Source organism: Rana temporaria, chromosome 4, assembly GCF_905171775.1.
Source record: "Rana temporaria chromosome 4, aRanTem1.1, whole genome shotgun sequence".
Classification (NCBI taxonomy): Eukaryota; Metazoa; Chordata; class Amphibia; order Anura; family Ranidae; genus Rana; species Rana temporaria.
The window spans coordinates 339,008,791-339,032,352 of record NC_053492.1 but is presented as its reverse complement, the minus strand read 5'-3'; the positions used below and the strand labels follow the sequence as shown (position 1 = coordinate 339,032,352).

At 45.1% G+C, this 23,562-nt stretch overlaps 1 protein-coding gene across 1 annotated transcript in view; it reads left to right on the top strand.

Moving 5' to 3' along the window:
• Positions 1-23,562, top strand: part of RIOX1 (ribosomal oxygenase 1) — a 178,822-nt gene that overhangs the window by 46,674 nt on the left and 108,586 nt on the right. Inside the window, exon 8 of the mRNA XM_040350758.1 lies at positions 17,743-17,777. Within this exon, the coding sequence (XP_040206692.1) occupies positions 17,743-17,777 (35 nt within the window). The remainder of the gene's footprint in view (positions 1-17,742; positions 17,778-23,562) is intronic.

Here is a 23,562-nt window from a genome sequence, read left to right as displayed (position 1 = left end):
ATCGGGACCCCCCCCGCTACATGCGGAGGTCGGGTCCGCTCGGGGAGCGATCCGGGACCACGGCGCGGCTATTTGTTTATAGCCGCTCCGTCGCGATCGCTCCCCGGAGCTGAAGAACGGGGAGAGCCGTATGTAAACACGGCTTCCCCGTCCTTCACTATGGCGGCGCATCGATCGCGTCATTCCCTTTATAGGGAAGACACGATCGATGACGTCATTCCTACAGCCACACCCCCCTACAGTTGTAAACACATACTAGGTGCACCCTAACTCCTACAGCGCCCCCTGTGGTTAACTCCCAAACTGCAACTGTCATTTTCACAATAAAGAATGCAATTTAAATGCATTTTTTGCTGTGAAAATGACAATGGTCCCAAAAATGTGTCAAAATTGTCCAAAGTGTCCGCCATAATGTCGCAGTCACGAAAAAAATTGCTGATCGCCGCCATTAGTAGTAAAAAAAAAAAAATAATAAAAATGCAATAAAACTATCCCCTATTTTGTAAACACTATAAATTTTGCGCAAACCAATCGATAAACGCTTATTGCGATTTTTTTTACTAAAAATAGGTAGAATACGTACCGGCCTGAACTGAGGAAAAAAAATGTTTTTATATATGTTTTTGGGGGATATTTATTACAGCAAAAAGTAAAAAATATTGCATTTTTTTCAAAATTGTCGCTCTATTTTTGTTTATAGCGCAAAAACTAAAAACCGCAGATGTGATCAAATACCACCAAAAGAAAGCTCTATTTGTGTGGAAAAAAGGACGCCAATTTTGTTTGGGAGCCACGTCGCACGACCGCGCAATTGTCTGTTAAAGCGACGCAGTCCCGAACTGTAAAAACACCTTGGGTCTTTAGGCTGCATATTGGTCCGGGGCTTAAGTGGTTAAAACAACACTAACATTTAGATTCGGGTACAAATCATTGCAAGGTTATTTACAAATGAAGTAAAGTAGTTTTTTTCAATTATGCGCTTTTTTTTCCAGTACGATACGTGTATACGTAAAAGGTGTAAAAATATTAATGAACGAATCAAAAAAAAAGCAGAACTTTTTTTTTACTGTAAATATTCGGTAAACAAAATTACCAGGAAAATAATAATTGAACGGAGGAGAATAAGGAGTTTATTAGGGCTGATTAAACTAAGGGTTAATAAGGGGTTTAACAGAAGAACATTTAATTAAAAAACATTTTGTATTCTCTACTCAGGTTGCTTTAAAGGAGTTGTAAAGGCAGAAGGTTTTTTATCTTTTTTTTTTTTTTTTTTTTAACTTTGCTTTATTAAGGAATGTTGCCGTATACAATACATAATAAATAAAAAAAAAAATTATATATATATATATATATATATATATATATATATATATATATATATATATATATATATACACACACACACACACACACACACACACACACACACACACACACACGTGCGTGTATGTGTGTATATATAATATAAAAAAAACTTGCATACCTCCTATATTTAACCCTTCCCTCCCACCCCCTCCCAACTCCCTTTCCTAGATCTGATATTTTCGCTATCTTAACTCATTTCTAACCCATCCGTTTCAATCATAGCTAATGCATACTTTTCTGTTCGCTTAAACATACTCCATTTCTTCCAGGTTAGTCTGTATCTTTCCTCCTGCTCCCTGCTGCATAAGTACTCGATCTTACAGATATGATCCACTCTTTGTAGCCGATCTTTTATGGTTGGCTTCTCTACTTGAAGCCAATTTTTTGGGGAATCTGAGCTTTTGCAGCGTTGAGCAGGGGAGGGACCAAAGTTTCTTATTTTTTTTTATTAGTTCCGTGGAACAGCACGTTCCAAGCATTTTGTGGAATCTTTTCCCCAGTTATATCCTCAATGTGTTCTAGGATACTATACTAGTACTCTTTTTTTTATTTTTGGGCACTCCCACCAAATATGTATTGTTGTTCCCCTTTCTTTACACTCTCTCCAACACTGGAGGGACCTATTTGGCTGAAATTTGTTAATTCTTTCTGGGGTCAGATGCCATCTTGCCAAACACTAAAGCCGCGACACGACCGTTTTTCATGATGAGAAAAATGCAATTTTCTCTTCCTTCATTGAACAGCCTTCATTGACATTAGGGTTATGCTTCTTCCCAACAGGAGATTTAGGCAGAATTTAACAGCACTTAAAGTGTTAAAACCTTTCCTTCGTGCCGCTCCTCCCAGGGGGCGTGGCTCCCCAGGCATAACCCACACCCTGCTCTAGGAGCCTCAGTCTTTTTTTGCCTAACGACAGGAGAGTCAGGCTCTCTGGAGTCCCTGTACTCTGGAGTTTTTTTCTTGCGATTTTTCTCGCTTTTATTATTTTTGTTCCTGCATTTTTTGAATCCTGTGATTCTTCTATCAACAGCCGACTGGGTGACAGGCTGGGTCCTCGACCCTTGTAGTCCCCCCAGGTTCGGCCTTCAAGCGTGTGCCGGCCCTTAGCTTAGCTTTGGGACGTCCACGACAGGCCCCGTTACTCCAGGGGCGGCCGGGGAACTTTGGTTCTAGGGCACACATATGACCGGTCTTTTATGGCTTTGTCAGTGTGTCTGGCCGACAGCCATGCCGATTACGGACGTTGGTTCTGTCTGGGATACCTCCAGCCGGGTAGTCGCAGGACGGGTAAGTAGTGGCCTCTTACTCAGGTAAGTGGTCTGGCTGGAATGTTTCCCTTGGGAGGTCGACTGAGGGTTTTTTCCCTGCTTTCCTCTCTCCCTTATTCCTCTCCCTCCTTCCCTTTTGGGTGACGGCTGTGAGGGTTTTTTTTTTTCTGGGGCTCATGTCACTGGGCCCGGGTGTTGCAGGGGCTGTGTGTGTGTCACTGCAGGGGGCTTTGGTGTTCACTTCTGGGCCTTTGCAGTGTGCTGTGAGGTGTTTTTTCTGTGTGACAGTTGCTGTGTCACTGTCTTTTTAAATCTGCGTCATTGGCGGCCATTTTGCCGGAGCCTAGCCTTATATAGCCCGGCGGCCATTTTCTTGTGGTCCTATGCTGTTTTTTTCAGCATTCGGCGGCCATCTTGCATTTTTCGTCTCTGCCTCGTGTGGGGGCTTTTGCCGCTGCAAACACAGAGGATGTGTCTGAGGGTAAAAACGGACACAGCGCTGCACAGCTTCTCTACACACCTTGTCCTTCTCGGACCGCGCTGCACCAGGTGGGGTGAGTACCAGAGGCCCCCATGCTCTCCATTAGCTGCAAGGAGGTGACCAGTGGGGATTTTTTGTCCTGCCTTGCAGGGTGGGGGTCTCAGCGCTGGCGCTATGGAACCTGAGCCAGGTCTCCCTCTACACTGGGCCTGAGTTAGCCCTTAGCGCCCCTTCCCCTGCCACATCTGTTTATGTTGGCTATCCTGGTTTTTCTTGCCAGGTTTGAAGCAGCTAGTGCCCGGATGGGGGGTAAAAAAGCGCCCCCTCCCTGAGCTTGCTTCTGGGGATGTCTCTGACATGGAATCTGGTTCTGGTATGTCAGAGGCTGCGGGCTTGACCCACATGGATAGTGGGGATGTCTGTTGCAGTGTCAGCAAGAATTGTTGGAGCTCTTTTTTTTTTCTGTGGTGCGTGAGACTCTAAAAATTTATGTGGCGGAGACACCACCGTGTCAGTATCCGCAGGCCGCCACGCACCGCTGAAGTGTTCCTTGTGTTCCTTATTTGGACAATATGTTATGCAAGGAATGGGATGCACCGCAAAAAGTTTGTCAAAAAACTTTGCAACCCGTTACCCCCTTGAGGGGGATTAAAAAAAAAAAAAAAAAAGTAGGTCCCCCTATGTCCAGACCACCACGTTGCCTGTGGAAGGGGCTCCTGCATTTCAGGATCCCGCTGATAGGAGGGTGGAGGCAGTGGCCCGCTCCCTATTCATGGTGGTGGGTTGGGCGGTGAGGCCGGCTCTGGCCGGGGCCCTGCTCATGCCCCGACTGAAAGGGCGAAGCTCCTGCTGCAGGAGCTGGAAGAAGGGGACGCTTCCGAGTCCTCTTGGGACCTGGCTGAACGATGGTTCAGGGTCTGAATTTTCTCTGCGAGGCGGCCATGGATACGTTCCAGAGCTTCCGTCTATGTAGGGTTCTGCGCCGCCTTGTGTGGCTGAAGCTGGTCTGCGGACTAGTCCTCTATGGAGGCCTTGGTGATGGCCTTTAAGGGTGAACGGTCCTTTTTGGGACTTCCCTGGATGGCATCATTGTGGATGCCACGGGTGGTAAGCACATGCTGTTCCCACAGTCTGGGAAGGGCTTGGGACCTTGCCCTGCGCAAGGACCCTCCTTGACTACCTCCGAGTGTTTTTTTCGCCCGCCCTGTGCGGTGGGGGTAGGTCTACATGGTGCTTAAACCCCCGCCGCGGGGTAGCAGCGCACCTGATACCGCATGCCTAACAAGTCTGCGGACGTACTTGCTTCCGCCTGTAGGTCTGCTTCTGCCCGTGTCTCGGGTGGGAGACTGGCTTCGCACATTCATGGCTCGGTGGAGGTCTCTCCTCTCCGACCGTTGGGGTTGCGAAGTGGTTTCCTTGGGGTACAAGTTTGAGTTTCTCTCTTGTCTGCCAAACAGGTTTTTTCCCTCCGGCCTCTGGCCTCCTCCGGTTCGCCGGTTGGCTCTGTCACGGGCTGTCCAGGTTCTTCTGGTCAGGGGAGTGATTGTGTCAGTTCCCTCATTGGAACGCTCTCAGGGGTTTTACTCCATTCTGTTTGTGTCCCCACAGAGGATGGGGCCCAGTCAATCCTGGGCCTCAAGTCCCTCGTTTGTTTTGTCAATGTGCAAACTTTCAGGTGGTGTCGATTCGCTTGGTAGTAGCGGCACTCCATCAGGGGGATTTTTTTCTGGCATCCTTGGATGTCGTGAACGCGTACCTACATGTTCGCGTATCCTCAAAGCATCAGAGTTTCTGTGCTTTGCGGTCGGGGGGGGACCATTTTAATTGGTGTCCTTCCCATTCGGCGGGTTTTCGCCAAGGTGCTTGTCCCGATACTGGCCCAGCTGTGACAGCGGGGGTTTGTTATCATGGGATGTCTGGCCGACATTCTCCCTCGAGCTTCTTCGAGCTCTGCATTGGTGGAGCCGTGTCTATCACGTGTTACCTGGGACTAGTACTGGATTCCGCCGGGGCGGGAGTGTTTTTCTCCTAACGGAAAAACTTCAGACTCTGCTGTCTGCTGTGCAGCAGTTGCCAACCCAGAAGCGGTCATCTCTGCAGGAAGGTTCTGGGTCCGTTGGTGGCCTCGTTCGAGGCGGTTCCGTATGTCCAATTCCACGCCAGGGTACTACGGAGGGAATTGCTGTCACGATGGGACTAGCTTCCGTCATCTCTGAAATATCGGATTAATTTGAGTCATCTGATCATGTCTGCCCTGGTGTGATGGCTGGCGTTTCCGGTGCTTCGGGCCGAAAAGTCGTTTTTTTCTGCAGGACAGTGGTCACGACGGATGCCAGCCTCTCCGGTTGGGGAGGGGCGCTTGGGGCACCCAATCAGCCCAGGGGCACTGGACTCAGGTGGAGTCCTGCCTACTGATCAACATTCTGGAGCTCCGAGCAATCAAGCTTTGCCTTGCCAGGTGGTCCCTGGATCTACAGGGCCGACAGGTCAGGATCCTGTCCGGTGACGCCACGGCCATGGCGTAGGTTGATCATCAGGGAGGCACACAGAGTTCTGTTGCAGCGACGGGGGTCGTGCACATCCTTCGATGGGTACATTCCGGGAATACGGAATTGGCTAGCCGACTACCTAAGTCGCACTGCATTGGGCCAAGGGGAGTGGTCTCTCCACCCGCAGGTGTTTCGGGGTCTGTGCCGAAAGTGGGGCACTCCGGACGTGGACCTTCTAGCGTAGGTGCCACGGTTCGTGGCCAGGTTTAAGGACCCGTGGGCGGACGCGTCAGGCGCGTTGGTGGCTCCTTGGGGTCACTATTGCCTAATTTACACCTTCCCTCCTCGGAAGCTTCTTCGCCTGCTGCGCTGAGTGGAAGCTGTAGGGATTCTATCAGTTCTGATTGCCCCAGATTGGCCGCGTCGCTTCTGGTACGCGGACCTAATGCGTCTGGTGGCAGACGCCCCCTAGCGTCTTCCCCTGGGAATTGATCTTCTGTTACAGGGTTCGATCTTCCACCCTGTTTCACAGCCACCAGCCTTAGCGGCGCGGCTGTTGAGAACCAGGGGCTTAAGGACCGAGGCCTATTGGGCTCGGTGGTCTCTACCGTGCTGCGTGCACGGAGGTCTACCTCACGTAGGTTTTTTCCTCATACATGGAAGGCCTACATCTCTGTATGGGGAGATGAACTGGCACTCTCGTACATGCGTTGTGTACAGGATTCTGCTGTCTTTGCAGCAGGGAGTGGTTCAGGCTCTCGCCTTAAGTACGGTTCGGAGCCAGATTTCTGCTCTGGCTGTTTTTACTTGCAGCGACCCTTGGCGTTGCACTCCTGGGTGCGTAGGTTGGGTCAGGGGGGTCTGGCAGGTGGCCAGCCACCGACACTGTTCGTGTCGGTGGCTGGCCCTACAAAAGGGCCTGGCAGTCTCGTCGGCCACCGTTCCTAGGTGGTTACGACGGATTGTGCTTCAGGCCTATGCCCTGAAGGGGCGTGCGCCCCCCTTTCGGGTTATGGCGCATTCGACCAGGGCGATCGGGGCCTCTTGGGCTTTCCGGCATCTTGCCTCTGTGTTACAGCGGTGTTAGGATGCATCCTGATTGTCAATCCACGCTGTTTCAAAGTCTTACGAGGTGGATGTGGGTGCATCTTTTGATGCCTTCCTCAGCCGCAGGTGTTTCGGGCGGCAGTTTATGGTTGGAGTTTCTCCGTTGAGCAACTCCGGTTTTTGTTTGGGGTGTAACCTGGTTTGCTGTGTTACTTTCCCACCCCTCTAATTTTTTTGACACTGCTTGGGGACGTCCCTAATGTCAATGAAGGCTGTGTCCGTCTATGAACGGAAGAGAAAATAGACGGACACAGCACCCACCCCTCCTTGGTTTGTACTGCTTGTTACGGACTGAGGCTCCTAGAGCAGGGTGTGGGTTATGCCTGGGGGAGCGGCGCGAAGGAAAGGTTTTAACACTTTAAGTGCTGTTAAATTCTGCCTAAATCTCCTGGTAGGAAGAAGCATAACCCTAATGTCCATTGACATTAGGGTTATGCTTCTTCCTACCAGGAGATTTAGGCAGAATTTAACAGCACTTAAAGTGTTAAAACCTTTCCTTCGCGCCGCTCCCCCAGGCATAACCCACACCCTGCTCTAGGAGCCTCAGTCCGTAACAAGCAGTACAAACCAAGGAGGGGTGGGTGCTGTGTCAGTCTATGAACTCAGAGAAATGGATTTTACGGTGAGTACAAAAATCCTATTTTTTTAATTGGTCATTAAAAACGACCGTGTGTAGGCTCCAGAGCATTTTTCTCGACGTGAAAAATGGCCATAACATTTTTCGAACATGCTCGAATTTTTCTCGTTGTTTTTCACATCGTCGTTTTTCACGTCAGAAGCAAGTTATGAGACAGGAGCGCTCGTTCTGGTAAAACTAGCGTTTTTAATGGAGATGGCACATTCGTCACGCTGTAACAGACTGAAAAGCATGAAGACTGAAAAGCGCGAATCGTCTCTCACCAAACTTTTACTAACACTAAATCGGCAAAAGCAGCCCAAAGCGTGACGCCATCTGAATGGAACTTCCCCTTTATAGTGCCGTCGTATGTGTTGTACGTCACTGCGCTTTGCTCGTGCATTTTTTTTTCACGATCGTGTGTATGCAAGGCAGGCTTGACAAGAATCGCGTCGAGAAAAACATTGTTTTTTCCAGGACATTAAAAATGGCTGTGTATACGCGGCATTATAGTTGGCTTCTATCGTAGTGATATCTGTTGCGTAGTTGTGTACTGCTTCTATCATTGTCTTTTATCTAACTTTATTACTAGGTCTTGTTCCCATTTCTCTATGTAGGGTAAAGACCCCCCTTCCTTCTAATTCTGTTAATATATCATACATTTGAGAGATTCCATGTTTCGTATTCGGCATTTTGATATTGCAAAGTTTTTCAATTGGGTTTAGTGTTTTCTCCTCTAAGGCCCCTTTCACACTGAGGTGTTTTTTAGGCGGTACAGCGCTAAGAATAGCGCCTAAATACCGCCTGAATAACTCCTGCCCAGCCTTCTCAATGTGAAAGCCTGAAGGCTTTCACACTGAGGCGATGCGCTGGCAGGAGAGAAAAAAATCTCCTGCAAGCACCATCTTTGGCGCGGTGAGAGGAGCGGTGTGTATACTGCTCCTTCACTGCTCCTTCCCACTTAAAACAATGGGAAACCGCGGTAATACCGCCCACAATGCGCCTCTGCAGAGGCGCATTGCGGGCGGTATTAACCCTTTATCGGGGTTAATACCGCACTACTAGCGGCCGAATCTTGCAGCAATTACGACGGTATATTACCGCTATCTTTATCGGCGCTATACCGCCACCGCACCTCCACTGCCCCGTGTGAAAGGGGCCTAATTGGTTGAGGGATTGTGCTTACTAAGTGCTTGAGTTGCAAATACTCCCACTCACCTGCTGCCACCCGTGCATTATTATTAAATCTGTTCGTGTCCTTATTTTTCCTTGTTTTACTATGGCCGGATTCACATACATCGGCGCATATTTATGCGGGCGTAGCGTATCTAATATACGCTACGCCGACGCAGTCCACAGAGGCAAGCACTGGATTCACAAAGCACTCGCTCCCACTCGCTCTTAAAGATACGCTGGGTTTCCTCAACGTAAGCCAGCGTAGACGGAAGTGGGCGTGAGCCATGCTAATGAGGCGTGACCCCATGCAAATGATGGGCCAAGCACCATAGAAGTACTTAAAATGGCGCATGCGCCGTCCCATGGCCGCATCCCAGTGCGCATGCTCAGAATCACTTCGAAACAACTGCCTAAGATACGACGAATCACTGCCTACGACGTGAACGTAACCTACACCTAGTCATATTCACGTACAACTTAAACGACAAAAGATATGGCGGCTCTGTTCCCTGGTCCATACATTTTTGCATGAGTTGCGCCTCCCTATATGGGGAATAACTTTACGCCGGACATACGACTTACGCAAACCGCGTATATTATGCGCCGGGCGCAACTACTTTTGTGAATCGGCGTATCTCCCTCATTTGCATATGTGCATAGAAAATCAATGGGAGCGGAAAATGCGCCCAGCGTAAATATGCGCCCACGATACGATGGCGTAGGCAAGTTACGTCGGTCATAGGAAGCCTATTTTTAGGCGTATCTCAGATTGTGAGCACGGCGCACAGATACGACTGCGCATAGTTACACTTACGCGGCGTATCTCGAGATATGTCGGCGTGCGTGCTTTGTGAATCCGGGCCTTGATATTTAAATTGTGCATTTCCCATGTGTCTTCCCATCCGTGTCCCGTTACCTGAGGTAAGAATTGTAATGGGGTGATACTGCGCTGGTCTATATAAATGTGGAATCGGTGTTGATGTACTTTTTAAAACAATACCACTAAGTAATAAAAACAGAAAAAATAATGTGTGCTGCTGCAGCAAATAAATGTCAGATAAAACATCAACAGTATATAAATAGAAATTAAGCTGCGGTGGTGTGGTGATCAGTATGCCAACATAAATAAATTGCATATAGTGCTGTTAAATACGTGACAACCATGCAAAAATTAATATTCAAAAGTTCATATGACAGAAAAAACTTGAGTGAAATGACATGTGCATGCGTGAACCTCTGTGCAAAACACATGTACAATATCCCAAAATAGAAATAAAAATAAAAAGTTCATGAATTGTTCAATCTCCTGTGCAAATTCAAATCGCAGAAAAGTGCTGAAATTATCCCAGGAAACCGTGTGTAGCAGAATAGATGAAAGCCTCCACCTCCTATCTCTAATCTGCTTACCGAATTGAATGGATCCCTAATGAAAGAGATCACATACACATTTGGCTCATCAGCCCAGTTGATTCTCAGTCAATCCAGCAAAACAAGATATCCACCTCTGCTCTCACAGTATTACTCTCCAGCAGGTCGCCACATGAACATTGATCCAGAAAGGAAAAGAACCAACATAGAGCAGTATTGCAAAAAACAGGGTGATTTATTTAAATAAAAGGTCAGTATACACTCACATTCTAGTAGAAAACAATGGGCGTTTGTAAAATTATAGCTGGCCGGCTCTCTCGTACCGCTCGTCCTTCCGGATGGCAGTGAAGGTACTCAAATGGTGACGTCAGCACGCCGCTCCTCCCTACGCCGTTTCGTCCAATAGCAGACTTCCTCCAAGGCCCCTCTGCTACCTGACTTCCTGTGTATACGCCCAGAGAAGCAACGTACGTTCCTCAGAACGATGCCTGAGCTTAGCATCTCTACATCATCACCTGGATCTCTATACTGCATCACCTACAGCGCAACGTACGTTCGTCAGAACGATACCTGAGCTTAGCATCTCTACATCATCACCTGGATCTCTATACTGCATCACCTACAGCACCACTATGGATGTTGATGAGTGAACCATTGGCATAGTGATGCTGGGAGTGATAGCTATTGAACAAGATGAGCAGCCCCCTCCAAAAAGGCGAAGGGTATGGAGCAAAGAGTGGCTGAAGAACCGGGACCATTCTCACATATGAGATTGGTGAGAGAATTGAAGGAGAACAATCCAGAAGATTATCGGAATTATCTTCGGATGCCTGATGAGGCCTTTCAGCTACTACTCGGTCTGGTGGCACCAGTAATCACCAAAAGACACTGTTCTAAGAGCCAGCATCACAGCGGAGCAGAGACTGGTAGCTACGTTACGTTTCCTTGCAACTGGTAGAAGTTTTGAAGATTTAAAATTCACTACTGGAATCTCTGCCCAATCCCTCGGCCGCATCATACCAGAGACCTGCCAAGCCATCATACGAATGCTACAAGATGAATATTTAAAGGTAAGAAATGATTGTTTTTATTTGAAAGTCTGACAAACACTGCTTTCATTAACATTTAACCACTTCTCTACTTTGGGTGTTTTTCAGATTTGGCGTTTACAAGACTAAAACATTTTTTTTTGCTAGAAAATTACTTAAAACCCACAAACATTATATATTTTTTTTTTCTAATACCCTAGAGAATAAAATGGCGATCATTGCAATACTTTTTGTCACACCATATTTGCGCAGCGGTCCTACAAGCGCACTTTTTTTGGAAAAAAATCACTTTTTTGAATTTAAAAATAAGACAGCAATAAATTTGGCCCAATTTTTTTATATATTGTGAAAGATAATGTTACGCCGAGTAAAATGGTACCCAACATGTCACGCTTACAAATTGCGCCCGCTCGTGGCATGGCGTCAAACTTTTACCCTTAAAAATCTCGATAGGCGATGTTTAAAAAATTCTATAGGTTGCATTTTTTGAGTTACAGAGTAGGCCTAGGACAGGTCCTCTTAAATATGAGATCTGGGGTCAAAAAGACCTCAGATCTTATATTTAGACTAAAATGAGAAAAAAAAAAAAAAAATTGGAAAATGTCATTTTTTCAAATGACAAAAAAAAAATGTTTCTTTAAGAGGCTGGGCGGGACTGACGTTTTGACGTCACTTCCGCCCAGCCGAGCTATGGGGACGGGCGAAGGAGATTTTTCCTTCAGTCTCGTCCCCGCTCAGCTCCCGAACGGTCGCGATCTCCTCCGCCGCTACCGACGGCTCCGGTAAGCGGCGGAGGGCGCGGGAGAGCAGCGGGAGGGGGGGGGGGCCCTCTCCCGCCACCGATAACGGCGATCTCGCGGCGCATCCGCCGCGGAGACCGCCGTTATCGTTACCAGAACCGCTGACAGTAAAGATACATACCTCGGTTGTGGCAGCAGCTGCTGCCGTTACCGAGATATGTATCTTTAAAGTTAGGCCGTATATAGTCGTACAGCGGTCTGGAAGTGGTTAAACATGCAATCCTAATTGTAAAGTAATGCGTATCAATAACAATTCTTCTAGCATGTGTTTCACAGGTGTGTATAGTTATATCCATGGCCCCATTGGCCTTGGGGATGATCCTGTTGTGTTTGATATGGCCCGGGCCACTGATTATTTGGGAGATGTTGTTGGGGTGGTTCGTTGTTGGTGGGTTTATGCTCCGCTAAATGGGTGTTGGTAGTCAGCTCCCCTCTTAACCCTTTATTCAAAAGCTGCAGAAGTAATTGCTTCTGTTCCTCTGTCATGCGACGTATCTTTTTGGCCGTCAAGCCACCTAGGTCATCGCACTCATCTTTTTTTTGGTTGAGGGCTGCAGTTGCTTGTAGTAGAAAGTTCCCTGTAGCCTCGTGTGTTGTTTTTCTTTTTTTGGGTCGATTCACTGCCGGTGATGCCACGGTCTGTGTCTCATTCCCAAACAGATCCTGTATAATAATCGTACATAAAACAATGGTTAAATAATTGCATACTGAAAATCTTTTTTTGTACCTTTTACAGCTCCCATCATCTGTGCAGGAATGGAAAGCTACTGCCAAACAATTTCAAGATTATTGGAATTTCCCGAACTGCGGCGGTGCCATAGACGGCAAACATGTGCGCATAACTCCCCCAGCAAAATCCGGCTCATTTTACTACAATTACAAAGGCTACTTTAGCATTGTACTGATGGCAATAGTCAATGCTAAATATGAATTCATGTTTGTTGACATAGGGAAAAACGGTAGAAATTCTGATGGCGGAGTGATTGACAAGACAGTTTTTTCCCAACGTTTGAAGAATGGACTACTCAATTTACCGACCAAACAGGAAACAGTGGAATGCCTCAATTTCGTGTTTGTTGCGGATGATGCATTTGGATTATCAGAGCATGTTTTGAAACCCTTCGCATTGAAAAACCTGACCCCAGATCAAAAAATCTTTAACTATCGTTTATCGCGTGCTAGACGAGTGGTCGAAAATGCCTTCGGGATTATGGCCAACCGCTTTAGAATCTTTCATACAGCAATCAATGTAACACTACCAAAAATTGACCTCATGGTCCATTGTTGCTGTGTTCTACATAATTTCCTGAGACGTACCAGCCCCACCTACATATCCCAAAATATATTGGACCGGGAAGATACACAGTCTGGGGATGTCATGCCCGGTGAGTGGCGTAACGATACCGAAGGACTTTCTGATCTTGGCCGTGCCCTACCACGTCTTGCTACTCAAATTGCCCGTCAGAATCGGCTGGACTACATGCACTACTTCCTCGGCCCGGGCGCAGTAGATTGGCAATACAATCTATAAATGTCCAACAATAATATCTGTGTCTGGAATGATATAATGCTTTTTCATTACATATATTTTTTTTTCAAATTAAATAAAAGTTGAGATAATAGCACAAACATTGCTGGTGTGATTGTGTTCAGTACAACAATTTAATAAAGATTATGGTTATGTTTATAGAAATGTGATTAATAAATGTATTTGTGGTTTAATTACCTGACTGTTATCCAGTTCTTCAATCCTCCCATCTTCCTCATCACCAGAATTAGCAGCACTCACACTACTGTCCAGGCTAGATACTGAGGCTCTGGGTTCCTCTTGTTCAGTCAGGAATCGCAGACTCTCAAAATACCACAGGCGTGGCACATAAACCTCGTCTGCTCCAGCACCAGATTTCTTTGAATCGTGAATTTTATTAAATTCTTTTTTAAAAATGGTTCTCAGGTTGGAGATTTTTTGCTTTACATAGGCCATATCTGCCTTGGAATAGACCACAGTGCACAGTTCTGCCAATTTAGTGTATGCCTCATTGCGCTTCTGCCTGTCAGAGTACTCTCTGGAGTGCACCTTCCACAGACATGACAGTTCCCTGTACATATCTATGAATTGGGGGAGGAAATGTGGGGATGTAAATTTGTCCACCATTTCTTCTGTAATAAAAATAATTAAAATCATGGGTTAATAGACATTCTACATTTAAATCTTATTACTGATATTTAATATTTAGCTGGTCTTGCTTACCTTGAATAGTCTATTTATGAATTTGGTCCGTTTGAACGTTCTTTGAATCGCTCTATTCCCGGGAATAATCTTGCCAACGTTCTGTGTGTCGGGTCACAGTGCACCGCATTGCACTATGGGAGTTAATATTACATTTTTACATGCTCCGCCCTTCTTCTTTCGGCGCCATCTTTACCCCTCAGAACGATGTCTGAAGAGAATGATCATGCCCTTGCCAAAAGGATTAGGCTTGAAAATGTTAAAAAAAATGCTACACCGATGTCCCTGGAAGAAATGACAACTATGGTAAAGATTCTGGAGAGAAATGATTACGATGGGAGGCACAAAAACTACTCTAGGCCTAATAGAAGAAAGGAGGACATCATGGAGAAGGTTATCCATGTGCTTGGAAAAAAGTATGGTGTTGTAAGATCAAAAGACCAGCTGAGGAAGAGATGGTCCGACTTAAAACACAGAGAAGAAGCACAGTTGTGTAACATACACCATCTTATCAAGCAAGGTAAATCAAAAGATTTTTTTTTGGTTCTCTTAACTAGCTATGTAATCCATGTAGTCTGGGTGCAATGACAAAGATTCTTTACGCATGTATACTAATGTCTGGCATTTTACTTTGTTTTCTTTTAAACACAGGAAAAAAGAAAAAAAAAGTAAAGACCAGCACTGTGACAACAGAACTGAATATTATTACAGTTGATGACACCTCTCCAGTTTCTGTAAGAGCAACAGATGAGGATAATGCTGAACCAGGCCAAAGTATGATAGCTGTTCAAGCAGACCAGCCACAAGATTCCAGTGAAAGCATCACAAGCACCATAGGTTAGCCAGTATACAATATACACTGTACTTTATTAATCGAAAACACATTCCCCTGATTTTTTTTTTTTGGCTATCTTCAACAGCACATCATCTGCCTGTGGAACAGGAATTGAATACCGTCACTGGCCAAACATTACTATCCAATATGTTGAAGTGCTCCTCACAGTTGGAGAAGTGCTTATCCGAATTGGAAAAAATTACAGATATTGTAACCTCTGTCCAGAAGCAATTCATGGTTGTTATTGATGCCTTAACTGAAATGTAGGAGGTGTTTTTTTCACCTATGTCTATTTCTTTTTGTTCTTTTTTTTATATTTTGAGTCCTTTGCACAGTTAAAGGTCAAGCCTGGCATGGAAAAACATGGTTAGAGCAAATCTATCACTGAGATTTGAGCTGACAATCACTTTTACTATAGGACAGTCACTTTATCTGTCGACATACATTATAGTATTGGTGACTGACATCTCAAATCTGAAATAGAAACTCAAACCATGTTTATTCTGCAGGCCAAACACCAGACATATTTTTGCTCGAAAAAAATGGATTTTTCTAAAAAAATAGGTAATTTAAAAAATACTTTTATCTAAAAAATTATGTTCTTGTTAATAACAATTATGTTCCCCTGTGTAATCTCCAAAATGATGCTTCTATTTGACAATAAATATCCTCCCCTGTGTATTTTAGAAAAAATATACTCCCAAGTGTAATATACAACATTATGCTCTTCTATGTAACAAGAAATTATGATCTCCTGCCTAAGATTTTTGAAAAATACTGCTCACCTCTGTATACATATTATGTTCTGTTGCGTAATAAAAACGCAAAAAAAATGTTTATTACTATTTGAAAAAAGGAATAAAAAAAATAAAGATAAAAGGAAAAAAAGAAAAACAATTACAGACAAGTATTGAACAGGATTACTTTATTTTTGTTTCTAAATATATTTTGCAATAAAAGTTTTAATATTGCATATTTTGTGTTCGTAGTGCATTCTTTAAATAAAAAGGAAGGTATTTCACATTCGATGTGATTGCAGATATTTAGTGAAGTTTATCATGACCTTCTGCCATGAACGTTCTTTGACACGAATATTTAGCTTCCGGGTTTGTGTTTTCATACATGCGCAGTAGCAAGCATACAGTTTTTTTCGGACGAAAAACGCATTAACCATACAATTTATCGTTCGGTCGTCAAAAGATTTCCAAACTAGCCGATCGTTTTTTTTCCACGAAAACGTCACAAACGATTAACGATTTGGCCCCATTAACTTGACGAAAAACGAACGAAGTGTCTCCCTGAACGATTTTCGGACGATTTTTCGTATAGTGTATGGCCAGCATAAGTGTTCTATTTTTTGGTGGTATCCAAATATTTTTCCCTGTGTCGTGTACAGTGTGTTTTCCATTTTTACCCATCTCTTATTTGTGTTTGCCCATTCTAATAATCTTGCCATTATTACCGCCATTATAATAATCTTTTAATATCAGGGACTGCCAACCCTCCTTTTTTTTTTTTCTGCATAGGAGCCCATTACGTTTGGCTTTTTTATTCTGCCAAATATATTTCAAAATGATTTGTTTTTATAATTTTAAAGCAACATTGAGTTATCTCTATCGGGAGCATTTGAAATTGATTTAACATTTTTGGTAAAATCAAAAATTTTTAGTAGATTTAGCCTTCCTATCCAAGAGATAGGTCTTTTTATGTCTGCTTTCACTTCATTAAATAATGGAATATAATTGGCATGGTATATTTTTTTTCTATAGTGGGTGTTAATTTAATTCCCAAATATGTCAGTGCTTTTGGCTCCCAGGAAAATGAGAATTCCTGTTGTAAAGCTATTGCCTTATTCTTCTCTATTCCTAGATTTAATAAATATTGTTTTTGTAGGATTTACCTTAAAGTTTGTGAGCTCACTGTAATTTTTCAATTATTTTATTACGTTTGGTAATGATAGCCTTGGCTTAGTTATGTATAGAAGTACGTTGTCTGCGTAAGCAGCAACCTTGTGCTCTTCTCCCACTCTAACCCCTCCTATATCCACATTTTTCCTTATTTTTTCCAGCAATGGCTCCAATGCGATTACATACAGGAGTGGTGAGAGCGGGCAGCCTTGTCTTGTTCCATTGAATCAAAGGCGGACGACATACTTCCTTTCACCTTAACCCTTGCCGTGGGATGTTTCATATAGATTATCGATCCATCTCATGAATCTTGGGCCCAACCCTATACTTCGTAGTGTATCTATCATAAACCCCCAGTCTACTCTGTCAAATGCTTTCTCAGCATCAATTGACATGAGCATTTTTCTTTTGACCCCTACGCATTAGTAGCATTGTTCTTATGCTGTTGTCCCTGCCCTCCCTTCCTGGAACAAAGCCTACTTGATCTACATTTATTAATTTTGGCATCAAGTTTTTTTAATCTTGCTGCCAGTATTTTTGCGCATAGTTTTACATCTGTGTTTAATAACGCAATAGGGCGATAGCTAGAACAAATGGATTTATCTTTCCCTGCTTTGGGTATGATTGTAATATCTGCTAAGAGTGATTATTTTCTAATTTCCTTGTTTTCTCCTATTTTGTTAAAGTAGGTACATAGTGCTGGTACTAATTGCTCCTGAAATCTTTTATAATATTTTATCGTGAAGCCATCCGGGCCTGGACTTTTTCCCCCCTGGTATATTTTTTAGGGCACTGTTAATTCATTCTTGTGTTATTGGCCTCTCGAGGTGTTCTATATTGTCTGCTGTTATATTTGGTAGGTTTACTTCTGCTTAATATTGTTGTATTTAAAATTTCCTATTCTCCTCCTGTCGTGTTGCTTTGTTTCTGATTGCATATAATGCACTGTAATATTTTTTAATGATCTTTGCAATATCAGTTGTTTTGTATTCTATGATTTGTATGTTATACTTTGCTTATAACAGAACTTTGTTATGTTTTTTGACTGTAGGAATACATCAGAACAGCTTCCCCAGTTCTCAAGTGGTAAGCGGATTACTGTGTCTGTATAAGAGTAGTTTGGTTTATATACTTTCAGAGAGCTGTGCAAATGTCCAAATGTATGTCTATCTCAACAAATTTTCTATCTTTCTCTGTCAGTATGAGTAGAGCAGTTTATTTTAGCCCAGTGGGAATGCCTTTTTTAAGGGATGTAGGGTGTTGGCACTGCCAATTAAGCAAATTATTGGTGAGGGTAGGTTTCTGGTAAATGGTTGTATTAAAGCGGAGTTCCACCCAAAAACTGAACTTTCGCTTTAAGGGAAGGTGACCCCCCTGACATGCCACATTTGGCATGTCATTTTTTGGGGGGGGGGAGCGGAAACCCTATTTTTAGAGATTAATCTCACTGGTGAAAAACATATTATTTATACATGCTACAAATTCCTCAAATCTCTTCCTTTGGCTCTTCCAAAGGTTAAAAATATTGGTAAAGCCCAAAATATGTACAATAAATTGTACTAACTCTTCGGTCTTCTTTCCTGGTAAGCATCTTGATTCCTTTTTCGTAAATTGGTACCACATTTGCTCTGCGCCAATCAGTTGGTGCCATTCCAGTCAGTAAGTTGTCTTTAACCACTTCCAGACCTTTATCAGCAGCAGGAGGCCCCCCCCCCCCTACCGCCACTCTCCGGTGCCCACCGCCGCTTACCGGAGCACAAATGTTTATCAAACCAATATAGTGGCAAAAAATACACTAAAACCATTATTAGCAGATAAAAACACCGCTAATTTTACAACATTTCTGCTAAATTCCTAATAAATATTAAAGCTTATCCTGTATGGAGTTAATAAATAACAACAAGTGTACATTTTTACATTGAGCCTTTTTGCAAAATGGTGAAAATCAAACGTATGCAAAAATGTAAATATCCAAATCCTGAAGGTTTTCCTTTTTCCTTCTACAGCTTTCAGAATTTGTGAAAGACCTCCAAAACATATATTTTCTGAAAGCATATGACCTCCTAGAAAAGGGAAGATGCCACTGATTTTTTTTTTTTTTTTAGACCTCGTGGTATTTGCGCAAATGTTTATTAAACCAATATATTCGCAAAAAATACACTAAAACCATTATTGGCAGATATAAATACAGGTAATTTTACTAAATTCCTGCTAAATCCTTACTAAATATAAAAGCTTAAAGGGTCACTAAAGGGAAATTCACTTCCTGGTTTGCATCGTTTGTTCATGTAAGAACTACATTTCCCAGTATGAATTGCGGCACGCCCTGTAATTGACACCTCCTTGAAGTTTCTAACGCGTAGAGAGCGTCTTGCCACACAGATGTAGGAGGGGGGTGAGCATGTTACTGACCACCGCAGTAAAGCCTCCCATCATGGTGGTCAGTAAAATCAGACAAGCATGAAGTGAACAGAACAGAGAAGAAATAGAGCAACTTCTGAGAAACGAACAATGAGGAAGTGAAAAGAGAAATGTCTGCAGGTAAAAGATGCTTATTATGAAAAAAAAAATCCTTTACAACCCCTTTAACCTGTATGGAGTTAATAAATAACAAATATTTGTAAATTTTATTTTGCAAAATGGTGAAAATCAAACGAACCCAAAAGTCTCTAAAAATCTGGAGGTTTTCATTTTTCGCTTTCAGAATTTGAAAAGACCCCTCAAACTAGACATTTTCTAAAAGCACATGACATGTAGTATAACAAAAAAAAAAGTGCTACAGATTTTTTGGGCCCAGCAATTATTGCAGAAATGTTCATCATGTCGCTATTTTCACAAAAAATACACAAAATCCATTAATATTGCACATAAACACAACGTAACTTACAAAATTCCTGCTAAATTAGTCCTAACACCTCGGGCCAAATTCTCAAAAAGCTGTGCAAATTTAGTATTATCTAACTTATGTCATTTAAGTTACGGCGCCCTAAGTTGGTGTCGTAAGTGCCGTATCCACAGCGCATTTGCGCACAAAATTGCGCCATCCTTAACCCAAGTTCCAATGCGTAAGGCGTGGTTATGGCAAGTGGGAATGAAGTGGGCGTGCTTCATTGTAATGAGCCGTGACCCCATGCAAATGAAGGGCCGGCCGTACTGCGCATGCGCGCACGAATCTGGACCTCACTGCGCATGTGCAGAACTTTGCTCATCGCAATCAGTGAGATAGGTAAAAGGCCAAGCGTACTTAGTTTGAGGATCGCCCTGTGTCTAAATAGCCCCAGTCAAACACACTTCTATTGCAAAAGTATTTCCCTGTGTTCCCTTCCTAAAGCAAGTTGCTTCTGCTTTGAACGTTTGTCAGTGTTTGTTGGTAAGATTTGTTTGTGAGAAAAGTTTTTGAGGAGTTGGAGGGTATAGTTGGTGTTTGTTTTTGATAATTTGTTCTTTGTTTTGATTGTTTGCCTGTTTGTTTTTGATAAGTGTTTCTTTTTTGGTGTGTGATTGTTTTTTGTTTCCCTTTTTTGCCTGTTTGTTTTTGAATTTATAGTAGCTGTCTGTTTTGTATTTTTTTTTTGCTTGTTTTTCTTTTCTTTGTTGTGTGTGTGTGTGTATTGTTGATTGTTTTTTGGGTGAGTTCCCTGTTGCTGGGTGTTGTCTGTCATGGCCCCCAAGCGCAGGAAGCTAAATTTTACAGTGGCAGAGAAGCATATACTTGCTCAGGGCGTCATAAAATATGGGCGATTTCTCCATGGCCCTGAGAGCCACAACACCACCCCGGCCAGGAGGAAGGAGATCCTTAAAAATATCACCGATCGGATCAATGCGGCGGGGGAGACCAGGACCATCGCTGGAGTTCAAAAAAAAATCAATGATTTGAGGAGCATGTCCCGGAACAAGCTGGCAACGCTGCATGCCCATACCAGGGGCACTGGAGGAGGGGGACCCTGCCCAGTCAGGATGAGTGAGGAGGAATGGGCAGTGGCCCAGTGTTTCCACCCACAGCAGGTGGTGGGCCTGTCTGGCTTTGACTCTGATCCTCTTATGAGGACAGGTAATTTTTTTTACTTTCTATCTGGTGATTAGCATGTGTGGGTGGGGGAAGGGAAGATGTGCCAAGTGTGTGGATCCACCAACCTGTGATTGTTTTGTGTCCTCCCCAGATGGCCAGGAGGTTGCTGGGTCATCAGCCCAGGAGGTTGGCAGCCCCATCGGCCCAGGAGGTTGCTGGGTCATCAGCCCAGGAGGTTGCTGGGTCATCAGCCCAGGAGGTGGCAGCCCCATCAGGGCAGGAGGTGGCAGCCCCATCAGGGCAGGAGGTGGCAGCCCCATCAGGGCAGGAGGTGGCAGCCCCATCAGGGCAGGAGGTGGCAGCCCCATCAGGGCAGGAGGTGGCAGCCCCATCAGGGCAGGAGGTTGCTGGCCCATCAGGGCAGGCTGCTGCACCACCCCCAAGACAGGCTGATGCAGAGTCCCAAGAAGGGCAGGATTCGCCATGGGAGGGGAGTGCCCACAACTCCCCTAATTTGGATGTTGAGTGGGAGGAGGATGAGGGGGAGGAAGATGACAATATTGAGATTGGCCAGCAAATCATGATGGGCCAAGATATGACCTTTGAGTCGTCCCCTGAGGGAACCCCAGAGGCGCACAGCAGTCAGGCCACCATCATGGGTGGCCCCTCCCAACCCTCCTCCAACATGCAGCAGCACCCATGGGTCACTCCAACCCCTCCTCCAAGGCCACAAGCCTCAGGGGCAAGTAGGAGGCCGACCCCGGAAACCAGGGGGGGGGTTTGTGCGTCTGCCGGTCAGTCTGTTGAGGGACAATGCCCGGCAGACCCGCAGTCTGGCTGAAATCAAAAAATCGATGAGCAAGGTGGAGCACAGCCTGGGTGCAATGAGGGAGTCACTGGGTGACGTGGCCACCAACTCAGTGGGGGTCATCACGTGTTTGTGGGACCTGAAAAAAGCAACAACAGGCGTGGCCCAGGAGGTGACTGCCCTCACCCAGGCTGTGCAGGCCAATACCCAGGCTGTGCAGGCCAATACCCGGGCTGTGCAGGCCAATACCCGGGCTGGCCAGGCTAATACGGCTGACATTACTTCCTGTCTGACAAGGATAGCCGTGGCCTTGGAGGGAAGGCCAGCAGGAGGACAGACACCAGGGGAGGCTCCTTCTTCCCCTGCACAGACCCCCCCCCATGAAAATACTCCCTCCCCTGCACAGACCCCCCCCATGAAAATACTCCCTCCCCTGCACAGACCCCCCCCCGTGAAGATCCCCCAGTCGGCCGTCCCCGTGGCCGTGCCCGTGCCCGTGGGCAGCCCAGAAGGAGCACTCGGCAACATCATTAAGTTGCAGGGGTACTTTTGATTTTTTTTTCTTTTATACTGTACTTATGATTTGGTTTATGTGTGTGAATGATGTGTGAATGTGGGGGGGGGGTGGCATTCCTGAAAACATAAGGGTGTCACCCTCAGTTTTGGTGGAGTAGGGATCCCCAGGACCAGGGAGAAGTCATCCTAGGTTTCTGAATGGTGTATGAATGCACAGTGACATAATTGGAGCCGTGGCGGGGCGTTACTGCTCCCAAGTACCAAAGGGGGGGGGGGTACTTGGATCTAATCCAATTCGATGTGCATGTGATGTGTCTGTGCTAGGGACCACAGTGACGTGCATTCATGCATTCTCATTGTGAGATAATTAATGTGCGTTTTGTACCAAAAAAGACATTCTCATTGACATATAAGTAATGTGCATTTTATGTGCAAAGAAAATGTTTAAAGGTCACATAATCTATGTGATTTATTCTTGGCAAAGCAAAAAAATAAAGATAATTAGGGTCCATTTACTGGGCAAAGATGCCTTCAGCCAGTTGTCTCCTTATTGCCTGGCCCTCAGCAGACCGGGTAGAGGGGGGGGGGATTGCCTGGGTGGGGGGTTAGGTCAGGACATAACTCAACATGCAGGCCCCTTCTCAGAGCAAAATTATGGAGGATGCAACATGCCCCAATAATTTGACAGACAGAGTCTGGGGAATACAAGAGTGTACCCCCAGTCTTGTCAAGGCATCTGAATCTGGACTTGAGAAGGCCAAATGTCCGCTCTACTATTGCCCGGGTCTGGGTGTGCACCTCGTTGAATTTCCGTTCTCCGGGTGTTTGGGGGTTCCTAAAGGGGGTCATCAGGTGGGGTCCCAACGCATATCCAGAGTCACCTGTAAGGGAAAAGACAGGAGGATATTAGTCATGCATGTGCCCATTGTGATGTCTGCATCATGGGGGGGGGCATACCTGACACCAATGTCACTCACCAATCAGCCAGCTGTCTCCATACACATTCTGCTCCAAGTCTTGGGAGATCTTGGTCTGCCGTAGAATGAAGCTGTTGTGGCACGACCCTGGAAACTTGGCACAAACGTGCCAGATGAGGCCATGGGCATCTACAATCATCTGGACGTTGATCGAATGCCAGCCTTTCCTGTTTCTGAACAGGTGTTCAGTTTCATGGGGGGGCTGTAGTGCCACATGGGTGCAGTCTATCGCCCCGATGGTCCTTGGGAAGCCAGCAATGCTGTAGAAGTCAGTCATGGCTTGCAGACGCTGCTCCTCCTGGGTGGGCTTCACAAATTGATTGGTCATGCGCCGCAGTATGGCAGGGACCACCTGATGGACACATCGGCTCATTGTCGACTGCACCATCCCAGCCAGACCTCCAGATGCACGCTGGAATGAGCCACTGGATAAAAAATGGAGGGTTGCCATCACTTTATGTAGAGGTGTCAGGGCATGGGAGCGTATGGTTGGGGTGATAAGATCCTCCTGAAGTAGTTGGGTGATCTCCAGGATGGCTCCCCTATCAAACCTGTAGTTGC